This window comes from Rhynchophorus ferrugineus, unplaced genomic scaffold (genome assembly GCF_030347505.1).
Source record: "Rhynchophorus ferrugineus isolate W39M unplaced genomic scaffold, kcgeb_rfMv2 rfM1, whole genome shotgun sequence".
Taxonomy (NCBI): Eukaryota; Metazoa; Arthropoda; class Insecta; order Coleoptera; family Curculionidae; genus Rhynchophorus; species Rhynchophorus ferrugineus.
The window spans coordinates 39,792,846-39,807,635 of NW_027472580.1; the positions used below are offsets into that span (position 1 = coordinate 39,792,846).

Consider the following 14,790-nt stretch of genomic DNA (forward strand, 5'->3'; position numbering starts at 1 on the left):
CAAAAATAGTAGCAAGCGATAGACAATCTTTTCAGTAACATATTTATCAAAATTTTAATGTCAAAAGTTCGAAGGAAAAAATGTTAGTCCGAAAAATAATCTCAGAGAATGATCAGACATTAATTTTTAGCAATCATGTTATAAGAAATCATTGATACACGAAACTAGTATTCGACTTAATTTTAGACGCGGCGTAGTAGATCGTTGTTATGTCATTTACATCGTGTGTCTTCCTCTTGTAATAATACATTTTCTTACATTGATGCATCTTCATCGGTCGGTTACTTTCTATGACCCACATCGAAACTTTTTATGTTTTGATTTAAATTTTCAGCAATCGTCCCGAACCCAGATCCATTTTTTAATATTAAGTACCCCCATGTCACACCGGCATGCTCACATGTTTTGCGTTTTGCAATTTCCGCTTTACATTTTTATCGAATAACAACTTTAATGGGAATAGGCTGCGACCCAAAAGGCCTTCGAGTGCACTTAATTAAATCAATGTTAGCGTTTTGTGAAAGCGAACAATAAGTTCGTCGATGTCGATACGCGGTCTCTCGCAGGACGAATATGTTTAACGAAAGAAATGTTAATTCTTTTATTAATTTATTGCATTCTTTAAAATTGGGCAATTTGTGTTATGCTTTCACTTACGTTTGGTGAAAAATCTGTGGTTTCACTTTATTTAGGTTATCGTGGTGTGTTCTCACCTTTTTCGATTCCTTCAACAAAAACTGAAACAATCTTATTATTATATAGAACGTTCCAAAATATAAACGTATTATATAAAAACTCTATTCTTAAGTGTCGTATTGCAAAATTGGAAACTATCGACCAACATAACCTCCAAATATTAGCTATTTTGTAAAATGTCTTCACATTTTTTGCCGGTGAGTTTCTATCATAGAAAAAAGTTTCTATCCATTCAGCGTCAATTGTAAGACATTTTTAATTCTTTAATTTGAAGAAATCTGCAGGCGAAACACATTGATTACTCTTAGCACCGTACGGTTAAACCACGGAAAAATTCACAAGATAGGTCATATGATTGGTTCGCTGCGCATGCGCATGTCTGTTTTTTTTGTTAATTCTGTGTTTATCTTTTGTGTTATTTATTATTTTATTAAAAAACTTACATTATTTTACATTAAACTGTAAGGGCCGCTACAACTATTTAGGCTACTATAAGTACACCAACTCTGGATTCTAAGGTTGGCAACGTTAGAAGATTATTATAAAAAACCTGCGCAGCTACGTATCTCCTTTTTTCTCCTTTGCAATTTCATTCCTTTCCTGTACCACTTCCACATAACCTTGACCTAACGCATATAGTATGACGTATGCAGTATGCGAAATGACGTCCTCAGTGCCTTCCTGCTGAGACCACGCCAAACAACGCTGAAACTATTTGTATTAAGTTAACACTCTATATGACCTAACCTAATATCCTGTTCATCCTCTCGTCAGCCACATTTTTTCTATGTCATCCACATACAAACTTTTACAACTTAAATAAAGAGGTTTATATCAATGAGTGTTTTCTGTTCCTGTGCAAATTCCTTCAATGAAATTGTAGTTGAGTATTTGAACAAGCAAACAGTGAAACATAACAAACGAACTTTTCTAATCAACTTATGTTGAGGCTTCACTCGTATGTGTCATTTCATTCAAGTGTGAACAAAAATTTTTTCAATGCATTGAAAATGTCTGAATATGTATGTTTTACGTTTTACGTCGATTTAAAAAGAGATTTGAAGGTCATAGCTATGTGAAACTTATGCCATGCTCCATAGATTTCATCATGTAAGTTGCTGGTTATTTTTAAACCGAAAACAAAGAACGATCTGAATATCCAAAAAAATTGAACACGAGGGTTTGAAGGCATTGCATGATGAAACCATTAGTGGGGATCGTTATCGACTACAACTACTACAGAACACGAGGAAAGTCACAACAGCATTATTTTTCAGCATGACAACGCTCCAGCACATGTTCTGTTTCACACTTAGAAACATTAAAATGGAATGTAGTACTGCACCAGCTGTATTCTCCTGACCTTGCTTCTTCTGATTACACTTGTTTCGACGTATGAATCGCGATCTGTCTGAGCAGCGCTTCACTTCTTATGAAGATACCAAAAAATAGGTCGCTTCTTGGTTAGCCTAAATAGACACATTGTTCTTTCGAGATGGAATCCCTAAATTGCCTCAAAGATGGGGAAAGTAGCGGCTATCGATGGACGATGCTTTGAATAAAATACATTGTACCGAGTTTTCAAAATAAACCTTAAAATGTTTCTATAATGCTACATAAACTATGAAGGTATTAAAGAACATTTGTTCTTAGTTATCGAATCATTAAAAAGTATAAAACCATTATGTTGGAGAAGGTCATTTTTACGTATCAATTAATAGAGTGTAGATTATGAAAACAAAATTAATTAAAAACGTAACTATAATGAAAACATGAAGTATTCTAAATGTGAATTTACAATATAAACAGTATTAATAAAATTACTAAAATATGAGATTTTCAAAGATCATATAGACAGTGAATCTAAAAAGTAAATAATTACCTAACATTGTTCGATCGGGTCATCAGTTTCATCATGTAAATTTGTTATTGTATTAAAAAATATAAAGTGTAAGTATATATATTCATAATAAATATATAGGTTATGCTATTGTTGCAGACAATCTTATACATGTTTGAAGTACATGGATGGTTCTACTGATATATACAATTGAATATATCGATAATGTTAAACATTTCTATGTTGAAATATGTCATATATGACATACATTTTATTATATTATTAATTTTTATTTTCACTATTAAACTATTTTATTTATAATAATATATTAACTTATTTTAAGCATCTTATTTTTATGCTTTAGTAAGCAAAAAATCTATATTAGTAACTGTAAGCAGCAGAATAAAAATCCATTAATATAAGGTTGATGTTATATTGAGTTAAGATTTACGAATGAGCGCTAATTATCTTAAAATATTAATAATTGTGATCCCATTGAATCAATTACTCTGCAATAACAGTAATAATATTAACAATATCAATTAACTAAACTTACATCTCAATGAAATAAACAATATATTGGTCTAACATATAAACAATCAAAGAACTAAAAATGTCATTAAATGATTTTGTAATATGGGTAATAACATGATTAAAACCGAAAATTCCGTTTTTTAAAATTAATAAATGTCAAAATAGTGACAGATACATAATTATAGGTCTAATAATTATTTTACTTATCACTAGCAAGTTAAAAATCATAGAGTCAAAGAATAACTCATTATATTTTTACTATAAATTTAATTTTACTGAAAATAACGTTTTGTTTGTTAAGTACACCTTCTTGTCTGTTCTTAAATATATTTAATACATACAAAAACAATAACCCTCTATATTTAAATATTTATGTAATATCCAGTTATGGGTAGCCAACGGATATTTAATCCTTGGTATCCTTAGAGAGAAGGAATTCCCTAAGCTGTCACTTGTGAGAGGTTAGACGGAAAAGCGGAAAACCCACGAGGGTCCTACTAATGCAATTATAATCAATGTTGTCAGGTATATATCAATAGAGTTAATCATCCACTGTCATTGCTTCACTATAATTGAAGTAATTTGATTTTTTTTGTTGACGATATGGTGACAAAAATTTATTTTAATAATATTTATACGTACCTATATTTTTTAATATAAAACAGTAAGTAATACTGGCGACTTATTTATGATAGTGACCTTTTGTTTGTTTTCCTTAATTTATCTATAAATAACATATAAATCACATAATGGTGAAGTTAATTTTAAACTCCTTTAAAATAAATATAATTTTCTAAAAATCAATATGTATTTTTATTTTTCATTCCTATCAATTTTATTAAATGTATTTTTTGTGAAAATTAAAATAAAACTTATTTTCAATTTCTTTGAAATACACCAAAACATAGTATGTAAAGTTTCAATAATTTTTATTCAAATAATGTAGTGTAAAACTGTTTTACCGTTATTTCATTAAATATTCAACTGTTAGTGTCCAAGACATGTAGGCGTTATGGGAGAGTGATTAAACATTGTTATTCGATAGTTCATTAATAATAAATAATGCAAAATTGTTTCTTTGTGAAACGCATATATAGATAATGTATCATTGTTTCCTTGGTAGTAATATCTTTCTCACATTTTGCTGTTTGTTTTTTGTAAGATATTCATTTGGTTAAGTTATTATTTACTATTAAGTACTATTTATAAAGTCTTCTATTTTACACAAGTGTTTTTGCCGATGGAAAAAAATTAAATTTGTATTAAGTTTGTAGTTAAGTAATATAAGAATTCTAATTGTATATAAATATACATTGATGTTATAATAAAGCAAATACTGAGTCACAAAACGAAGCAGTTTGTATTAGGAAGGGCAGGCTGAAATAAACTACTCCCATATATCGAATAATTTATTTCATTATTAAGTAAATACATTATATTTATACAGAGTAATTGATTATATCAGTAAGTTACATATTAAGTAGTTTATGTATACACCTGTATTATATAGGATCCTACTCATAATTAAAATAAAAATCAGTTAGACACCAGTACAATTCTGTATAAGTTTTACCACCTGAATAAGTAATAAATATATATGTAATATACATACCAACAAAAATATTTAAAATGTTTACATATATTACAATTAAATTTATCTGGACTAGCCAATCTAACTATATACTACAAGATAAAATAGGAAACTAAGAGTAACACAAAAACAAAATAAAATATATATGTATATATACTAAAATAAATTGGTAGGATAGTTACTTAGCGCCTATACTGAATGTAAACAAAACTGGTGACATTTCTACCATGGCAGAAAAATGCCATAATTCCATAATTTACAAGTTTATATAAATTTCGTTGACATTTCTTGTTCTACAGTCTACAACAGTCGTATAAAATGCAAACCAGTTCTTAGTAGAAGAACTATCTAAGATATAAACACCTTTGATATGTAGCAATAAGACGAAATGAACAATCTAAAAAGTTGCTGGGCGTATTAAAAAGTTCTGTATCCACCTGTTCTGTTTACATTTATTAAAATTAAAATTAACCTAAAACAATGGTATCCATTATTGCTCGCTAAATCTTTTTTAGTATGACTAGTTTCATTATTTAGTGATGCTCTTCTGGTACAGGCGCAATAAGTCGTTGCATACTCAAATATTCATTACCAGAGCGAGGTCGCAGAGTGCATGATGGTGGCGGAGGCTCCACGCTTGAGCTATGTGATGAAAGCGATAATGTTTCAAAATAATCAGACATATCTGATGTTCCACTGCTAGTGCTCCCATTTGGGCAGACCTGGAATATAATAAATATTTATTATACTATTAAAGTAAATCTAAAGTTAAACTAAAAAAAACTTGTATTTAAACTTACCGGTACTTCTGCCTCTGCACTGGCTGATTTTCCTTCCGAAGCCTTGTTAAACTGAAAACTCAGATCCCGCAGAGGATCCGAACTCTTTGATCTTCTTGGCAGAGTAACATTTGAGGACATTTGTGGACGTCTAGGAAGTTCAAATACTCCGGAATCATTTGAACTGGACGAGTCTCGATTGGACTTGCATGGAACGCTAGATGAGCGACGTACTGAAATAATAGAATGCATTAAGATTTGTGGTTTTTAAGAATTGTAATAACAATTTATTTACCTAGTTGTGCATTTTGTGCGCTTTGTCCGGCACATTTACAGGGTGACGCTACTTCTGGCTCAGGCTCTGGCTCTACACGACTAGTACTGGAATCTGCACTATTGGATCGCTTCCTTCTGACGCTGTCTAAGTCATCGGCATTATCTAAGATTTGTTTCCTCTGATAGACGTCACCGGCATGCAGCATGGCTGATCCTGGTGCAGGCTTGCTGGATCTATCCAGAGCAGGACCCAGATTTGGATTACTGTTTGATAACACTCTACTTAACCGTTGTTTTACAGCTGGAGACATTGGAATATACCTGCAAATAAAATTAGTACTGAAAATAGATAAAATAAATATTAGTAGTAAAGGAAGTTCAGGGTTTATGAGGGGGCAAATAATAGCACAATAATGAACCAGATTGGGTTTATATGATTTTAAATGATGTATTTACCCAGGATGTGGCTGACCAGCAAGTTTAGTCGGTTCCATGAGTAAATAGTCGTTTTGAGCATGACCGCATTTATGACATAAACTCCTGGCTTTTTCAGAGAATTCCTTGCTATTTTCGTAAAGTTGTAGAGTTTGAGCAAATTCCATATTTTCATAGTTACTATCTCCTGTTGTTTGATTCGTTGTAGTGTTATTAGTTGAAGCATTGGCTACTGGAGCTAAATTGGCATAGTTCGTTGTCCCTGGATTCGGATGGCAGCTAAAAATAGTAGCTTTAAAATATACAATAGGATTCGAATATCATAAAAACTTACCGGTACGTTTTCTTACTATAATCTACGGTAGCGTATACGGCTTGAGTGGAATCTTCAGGTGCTGACCAGCAACTCATGAGACGCTGGCAAACACAAGGCCTTTCGGGCTCGGGCTGCCGGATTCTTAGGATGCAACCACATGGTTTCTGTACAGTTTCAAAGCCGATGCATTCCTTTAATTTCCTCGGAGTGTCGTAATGTTCCGATTGTGGTGGTTCCTAAAACAGATCGGTCGCAATGCACACGAGAAGGTTCTCAGAGATATTCCATGAACTTACCACTGGGAAGGGTATCTTTGGAATATCGTAGTTGTCGTAGCCGGGAGATGGCGCTACTGGTTTCTTTGGCGAAGGTGAACTGGAACCGGGTTTGGGAGGTCTTTGAGGGGGTCTGGTAACTGCTTGGCTCCATCCGGAACTGTCACTCGAACTGCTAATGGAGTGTCTGTCGCATGTATGTTCCCAACATGGGGGTCCTATTGATGGACCTACTGTAACTGTAGCAGTAGACGAACGAGACATAGCACCTGAAATTAAGTGAAAAACATGAGAATTTGGAATTAATTTTGTGTATTTAATATCTCCTACCTAGTTTACTTATGCAACTCATGCATCTTTCAATTGATGGCTGATTCCATCCATCGTTGGAAATACTATCACCACAGCCATAGTTGCTCTCTAAATCTGTATAAGGAGAATCTGCCCTTGAAGTTAGAGACGCCTCACTTTCCCTTAAATCTAGAGGTCCACCAGTAGCTCGAATTGCGGGCCTTCTAGCTGGACTATCCATGACTAGTAACAAATATCATATATTTAAACAAATTTCTGTATTATATATTTCTAATATTATAAAAATATCTGGCGGGTGGTATGTTCACCAAGGATTTTCAGTAACTTCGTATATTAAAAAAAAATTAATCAGCATAAGTAAAATTTGTATGTTGTTATGTTAACTGGTAATTCGACGTCTTTGAAGCTGAGAAATTATATTTATGTTGTTCACGTTTCAGAAAATTGACATAATTAATATAACCTAATGAGAAAGCTTTGAGCTGTGATACTATAGCTCGAACCACCTCCATCAACTGTAAGTTCTTTTACATGATTATTTCTACACATTATATCATGTTATTCGTATCTTTTGTTCGTTACACTTGGTTCTCAAAATTATATCATTCATTTCCTAAATGTTTTTAATTCCAAGCTTGTAGCTTTAAATTTAAGGTTCCCATTTTTGAAAAATTTTATATTAATATTATGTACTTGCTTGTATTTCAATCAGCGATAACTATTAACGAAGTATTGAAGTAGACTCTTAAAAAATATAACTCAATTGTTAAATCCACAAAGGTTTTGACATTTCTGGATATAAAAAAAAAACAGTTTTCTAAGTAATGTTATACGTTCGAAGACAATAAATTGCAAGATTTACTGGACGACTTTACTGCCAGGAAAAAACAAGTTTTCTATGGTGTGTTGTGACGGGTGATGTATGTAATAGATATATTAGACAATCCACAGCGAAGCAGAATATTCCTGACCATAATTAAATCATTGCTATGCATGTGGTGTTATCATCAACGTGTAGTATATTACTAGGTAATAAAATAGAATGGATATTTTACTGCAGAAGTAGTATTCTTGTAAAAAAGATTAGCATAAGCGAGTAACAGAGGGAAATACTTTGCAAACGTTCCGAAGAATACACTGCGTACTTGCTAGACATAGCTCCTTCTGATTACCATTTGTTCAGATTGACGTAGCATTTTTTGGCTGTCACACAGTCTCAAAATGCCCAGGAAGTGTTACAATGGATCCAAACCCACATTGTTTTTAGGACGCGGTATATTTTATTAGAAAGATGGGATAATATATAACATATTTTGGTTAATATTCATTATACCAATATTTATCAATAAATGTCTTTTAAAAGTGAAAAGTGATTTGAATACAGGCAAATACATAAAAATAGAATTATTATAAATTTGTATTTTAATATAAATATATTACTAGACTGTTAATATATTTAGAATTATTAAAGAATAACTTACCAGACATATTCCTGGAAACTGGCCTTTTTCTGGAAGCGTGCAAGTTCCCAGTAGCGGCTGCCTGTAGAGCAGCCATGATTTCATCCCCTTGATCAGCAATAAGTATATACAACCCCTCTCCTTTAAGACACCTCGAACCTCCTTCGAAACAGAATCTTCCGTCTACCACTCCGTACCTTCGTAAATCGGCTATCTGCCATTGGCCAGCGACTCTCGGCGGTACGCCTGTAGTGAGGCAAAAACTTCGTTCTTGTACATGTAGTCGAGCTGGACCAGGCGGAAGCCTAAAATGCACAGTTATATAATTATGATGAATTTTTTTATGGTTATGGATATCCTACTTTGTTTTCAATGGAGAACTGGATACAAGTACCAGGAAATGAGGCCCATCGTTCAAATGACTGCTTAGTTTGATCTGCCATTGCATTAAACGTTCTCGATTATCGAACGCCAGTACAACCACCACGTCTTGGCATACGATAGCGACGGTATGGGATTCTTTATCCAATGTAAAACCCGTTTCTAATCCCAAGAAATGTTGAAGTGACAGAGACGCTTTAGTTTGTCCTTGTTTGTAGCGATCTTTCGAATCTCGGTACAGCTGAAGATGAAGACAATCTGTAAAAAAAAAGAACAAATGATTAGTTAAACAGTTTTTTATATTTTCCGGTATATTGGAATATACGTTCGGTTTTTTCTCCATAAATAAAATAGAGAAAGCATGAATCAATAATTGCAAACAAATTTACGTTTTAGTAACGTTGAATGTTTGATGTTCAACCTTTTTGTGTCGTCGCTCTGGGCCAATTTATAAAATATATTTTTCCATATAACATTGTATATGCAATAATTGCATCTGAAATTTAGTATAATATCGAGGAGAAATAGCTTTCACTCGTTCATATTTTTGTGTTTAAACTAGAGATGAGCTCAATAGCGATTTTTAGATAATCGGTGTAGTAATTTCTGATATCATAATCGCTTTATATCGTATACCATAGAGCGTTTGAATTCCGGAATGATGTCCTTTTTTTGATTTTGTTTCCTTATTTAAGAAAAGAGAAAAATGCAGTGCAGGCTTATAGAAAATATTGCGGTGTTTATAGTAACGAATGCTTAGGTGCCCATGATGAAGAAATATTATGAAAGTGGACAGGCTATCCTTCAGAGGTTCCACAATAAAGTATTGCGAGTCATCGTTGATGAGCCATAACGTCTCCAACAAACTGATTCAGCGCGATATCCCTTTAAAATCAATGACTAGTGAGATTGGAAGTGTTAGTGCGAAGTACTCGTGAAAGACTATTAGTGCCTCCCAATGGACTCGCCAAACAGTTAAATGTGCGCGATGACAGTGAAGTGTGTAGGCTCAACCGCAAACTACCATATGAACTGATTAATAGACACATACTTTAAATTCTAGAATAAGTTAGAATAGTCATTACAATAAGTTAGGAAATACTTTAAAATAGATTAGAATAGTATCTAGAATAAGATTTAGATTATAAGTTGTACAGCAGATCACTTATCAGAAGCGATCTTCGAGATGTCAGGATAGTTATATTATACAATGGAAATCATATAACAGGTTAATTGAAAAGTCACATAGGTGGCGCTACTAGAATTAAATCCATAGGTTTTTTAGTTAGCCCTAACCCTCAAAAGATGCGCGTATAAATTTGACAGCTGTCGGATCATTAGTTATATATAGTTAGTTATATAATTATAGCATTTTGAGTGAAGCAACTTTTGTTATTGTGAAAAAAAATTGATAAAAAGGAATTTCGCGTGTTGATAAAATATTGCTTTGTGAAGGCAAAAAATACAGTTGAAGCAAAAACTTGGCTTGATGCCGAGTTTCCGGACACTGCCCCAAGAAAATCAACCATCAAGGATTGGTATGCTAAGTTTAGATCCCATTCACGAATATTTTGGTATGAGAAAGCTCTGTGCAAAGTGGGTGCTGTACGAGCTCACTTTTGACCAAAAGTAACGACGAGTGGACTGCACATGATGAACCCGCTCCAAAGCGTGGGAAAACGCAACAGTCACCTGGCAAGGTTATGGCGTTATTGTATTTTGTGATGCGCATGGAATATTTTTCATTGACTACTTTAAAAAAGGAAGTACCATCAACAGCGACTGTTATATAGCCTTATTGGACTGTCCGAAGGACGAAATAAATTCACCAAGACAATGCACCGTGTCACAAGTCAGTGAAAACGATGGGAAAAGTCCATGAATTGGGCTTTGAATTGCTTTCTCATCCACCGTATTCTCCAGATCTGGCCCCCAGCAACTATTTCCTGTTCTCAGATCTCAAAAGAATGCTCGCTGGGAAGACATTTTCGTCGAATGAAGAGGTGATCACCGAAACTGAGGCCTATTTTCAAGCAAAGGACAAATCATATTACAAAAATGGTATTGAAAAGTTGGAGGGTCGCTATAATCAGTGTATCACCTTTGAAGGGAATTAAGTTGAATAAAAAAAGACTAATTTTGCCAAAAAATGTGTTTTACTATGGTAGGCCGGGGACTTTTCAATTGACTTGACTTGAGAGATCCATTTTAAAAAATCTTAAATCCAACATTATAAACAATGAGAACATAAAGACAACATGTTAGAGGATAACATAGTAAGTTCAAATTTTTTTGAATCCAGATGGACTTTTGTTCTTTTTATTGATACATAGGGTGAGAATATATAAAGCTTTTCTTGTTTGTTTTCGAAAAATTAAAATTTACGTAATGAATACAAGAATACGGGAGAGTTGATCAGACGTAGATAATTTATTAATAAACGGGGAGAACTTTCCAGCGACTTTGTTTAGCCAACAACGTCGAGCTAGTGAAGCAAACATAACAGGCAACAGAAAAAATCTGACCCGTTCTATAGTAATTGACGATAAATAATAAACCGGGTTTGTGATTCTACGCCGAAGCCCCTTTTAACTATTAAAGCGTCCTGTCCATAGGCCGCCTCGGGCGACTCAGAGTTTCCCTGGTGTTCGAGGGCGGTTAAGCTGGAGAGAGAGTGGGAGAGAGAGAAAGCGAGAGCGTCGTCATATTAGAATTCAGTCCCCATCTCTCGTTCCACTGTGTAATTTTGATATTAAAATACGCCCGAAGGCTCTCCATTCTTTAAATAAACTGCGAGTGATGCTGCTACCCCGAGATCCCAGTGTCCGTCTGTTTGGTTTTTGAGGTCTCGGTTTTTAATCAACCGTCGTCAGCGGATCGAACCGCTGGGGATGGTCCGAGCTATTGCCGGCGTAGCTTTATTGACGCCTCACTTAATCTCGATGAGTTGTATGCGCCAAACCACGAACCTTATGCCGTCGGTTTGTGGACCTATAATTGCCGAAAGATACGCCCAATTTAATTGGACGATAGTTTTTTCCTATGCTCGGAATGAAAGTAAACTGAAAATGGACTCGTTATCCCTTACGCAGCTTTATTTTCTACATAAATGTTCATACGTTAGCAGTTCCCTTTGAAATAATTGATTGAACTAACATTATAAGGGGACCTTGAAAAAAACGAAACTTTTTAAGCGTAGGATAATAGAAGGGATAATAAGGATTTTTAGTACAATTTAATCACTATGGATGAAAGTTGGTGGTTTCAGATTCGAAGCAAGTTCATGCCCACAATGTTTTACTATCAGTTTGAAATTATGTTTGTGAATTACTTCCAAAAATGCCAAAATAATAAACCAAGATCATTATTGAAACAGTTTGGTTCACTTGATTGTAAAAATATTCGGTATAGAGATGAAAAAACATTTCTATTAAAATATTTTTTAAATTATTATATATTATCTTGTAGATTAGTCATAAATCCCGTCAAAAGTTTGTGAGAGGCAGTATTTCTTTCCTTCATAAGGCATTTTCAATAACCGCTGTTACTCTATGCACTTGGTAGTTTTTTGGTTCGTTGTTTCAAATCCAAACAGCTATTTTATAAACGGTTTAAAACGTTTTAATGGTAGTTAATAATTAATAATATAGCAGTAATAATAGCATAAGAAACTGCACATGAGCGTGTGTCAGATCCGACTTGTTCTGCCGGTTCTTCAGGTTTTTTAAGCATAATTATTGAAGTCATCTTAAAACATCCCAAAACGTATTTCGTACTAGCTCTTTCAATAATCCAGGTGAACTATCATCAATTCCAGAAGACTTTTTGACTTTTCAGCTTACCTTCTTTCATACTGTCTGATTGTAAAACTTTCATGTGGCCATGCGGAAGTGCTTGTATTAAGATTGAATGGTGCAACGAGTGAGATGTCTAAAAACAGACGTCGAGATAGGGATTAGAGTTGTTTTCTAATAGGTAATAACGTTTAGTGTTGTTTTGTACCGCCGTTCAAATCGCCTGTTCTTTCCATAAAATCATAAAATAAACTAGTTTTTCGAGTAAAAGTTTTTGATGTTTTAAACCCTTTAACACATAACATATATGCCTTTCCTAATAATGTTTTACTTTTTAATTAATTTTATTTCCCTTTAATTCGTTCTAAATATAAACTTTTCATGTTATTTTGTGAATTGCTTTCAAATTAAACAAAAAGTCAATTAATTGAATACTGTTTTTTTCTTATTTACATCTAAATCCAAACCTTACATTATTTTTAGTCACCAGCATTTCTAAATTGTTAATTATTTTGAGCATTATAAAAAAAAACGAAATTAACGGTTTAACGGACAATTTTCATAAGGGAACACAAAGTGGTGTTTTGAAATATTTTTCATTTACTTGACATAAAAATAAATTATTTTCAACGTAATGGCTTTTTTAAATGATTTGGATATAAAAGATATGTATGAACAACCAAAAATGTAATATAATATCTGTTGGCCAATGCTCATTTGAACTGTTATTACGTCTTATTTGGACCGAATACAAAGTACGATTTTGCAGTTACGCCAATTAATATCTAAGTTTTTTTTATGTAACTTAGAATTCTATAAGACTTACACGTTGATGGAACAAATAATGTTATTATATACCAACAAAGATTCGTTTTAAAACAACATTGAAAAACCACACTTATTTATTCTAAAGTATGAACATTTTTTATTATCTTTTGCCTAGTTTCATGGTGGAATTTGATTCGGTTACATATTCCAATCCAACACTGTGTCTCTATTTAATAGCTGTAAGTTAATACTAGCCCCGAGTTTATAAAACATATTTTACATTTTTACAATCTGCATTTGGCCGTATATGCGACGAAATCTACGAACTGCATTGAATTTATAATATGTAAAAACTTTTTAAAATGACAGTCGGGTGATTATGATATATAAGCTAATACCGTCCGAATCTTGGTAGGTGTTGATGATGTTTTATTCTTTAATTATCGTAATTAGTTATTCGTGGACATCCTGTAAACATATTGAAGCAATAGACTTCTAATTACAGGAACTAGGAAATTAAGAAATTACTTAAAAAGGACTTTTAATAAACATTATTGGCTATATTTTAACTATACAGGCCTGCCGCTTGATAAAGAAGAGACGGGAAATATTTACATATTTTACATGACACAATGTTCCTATACAATGTCAACATATTTTCTTTCTAACCTAAAAAAAACAACAAGAAAAAAAGGACAAAAAGGACAAGGAAAAAAGGTTCAAAGTTTATGCAATATCTGACTTTTTATGGTCAGCTGAAAATTTAATCACTTTAAAAATTAAGAAATCCTATATTAAAATTGACAGATCGATGTCTATATCTAGAAAAAATCCTAGATATTTGTTGAATTGTCCCAATTGTTTACGAGAACGTATATATGAACGGGAATAATATATTGTTTATTATAAAACTGAAGCATTTTATACTTTAATGTGAAAAAAAAATATCACAATACAAATAAGTGTAAGTTTCTTTCTTTCGAGTTAATTTCCTGTACAAACAATGCATTATTACCAACTTTTCTTTAACCTTTGAAAGAGTTGCTGAAGTCGGCTTCTGGAATAGTCTTTTATTTTCTCTTCATATCAGTCTCATAATTCGTCTCAAAACGATATTTTGCAAGATTGAAGACTTTTTTGAGTTTAGGCCCAAGTATTTGGATTAAAACTGGATAACATGAGCTGAATACTTTATGAAATGTTGTGAAGAATCAATGTCCAATATTATATATATTAATATATCATAATATAATAACTAATAAAATAAATGACTCTTAGACAAGTAGCTTCATATAAACGACACATTAAATGCAAATATTATTCTTTGTTGCCA

General features: G+C 32.8%; 1 protein-coding gene across 2 annotated transcripts in view; it reads right to left on the minus strand.

Annotated features, from left to right (window-relative positions):
* Positions 1–4,466: 4,466 nt before the first annotated feature.
* LOC143197179 (uncharacterized) overlaps positions 4,467–14,790 on the minus strand; it is a 467,772-nt gene continuing 457,448 nt past the window's right edge. The window contains exons 3-11 of one of the 2 annotated variants that reach the window (XM_076405426.1): positions 8,877–9,153; positions 8,536–8,819; positions 7,073–7,276; positions 6,764–7,011; positions 6,486–6,703; positions 6,173–6,430; positions 5,736–6,037; positions 5,462–5,673; positions 4,467–5,383 (exon numbers count right to left, since the gene is read on the minus strand). In XM_076405426.1, coding sequence (XP_076261541.1) covers positions 5,195–5,383; positions 5,462–5,673; positions 5,736–6,037; positions 6,173–6,430; positions 6,486–6,703; positions 6,764–7,011; positions 7,073–7,276; positions 8,536–8,819; positions 8,877–9,153 — 2,192 coding nt within the window. In that variant the 3' untranslated portion in view covers positions 4,467–5,194. Of the gene's footprint in view, positions 5,384–5,461; positions 5,674–5,735; positions 6,056–6,172; positions 6,431–6,485; positions 6,704–6,763; positions 7,012–7,072; positions 7,277–8,535; positions 8,820–8,876; positions 9,154–14,790 lie in introns of both variants that reach the window. The other variant, XM_076405415.1, reaches the window with a different exon arrangement.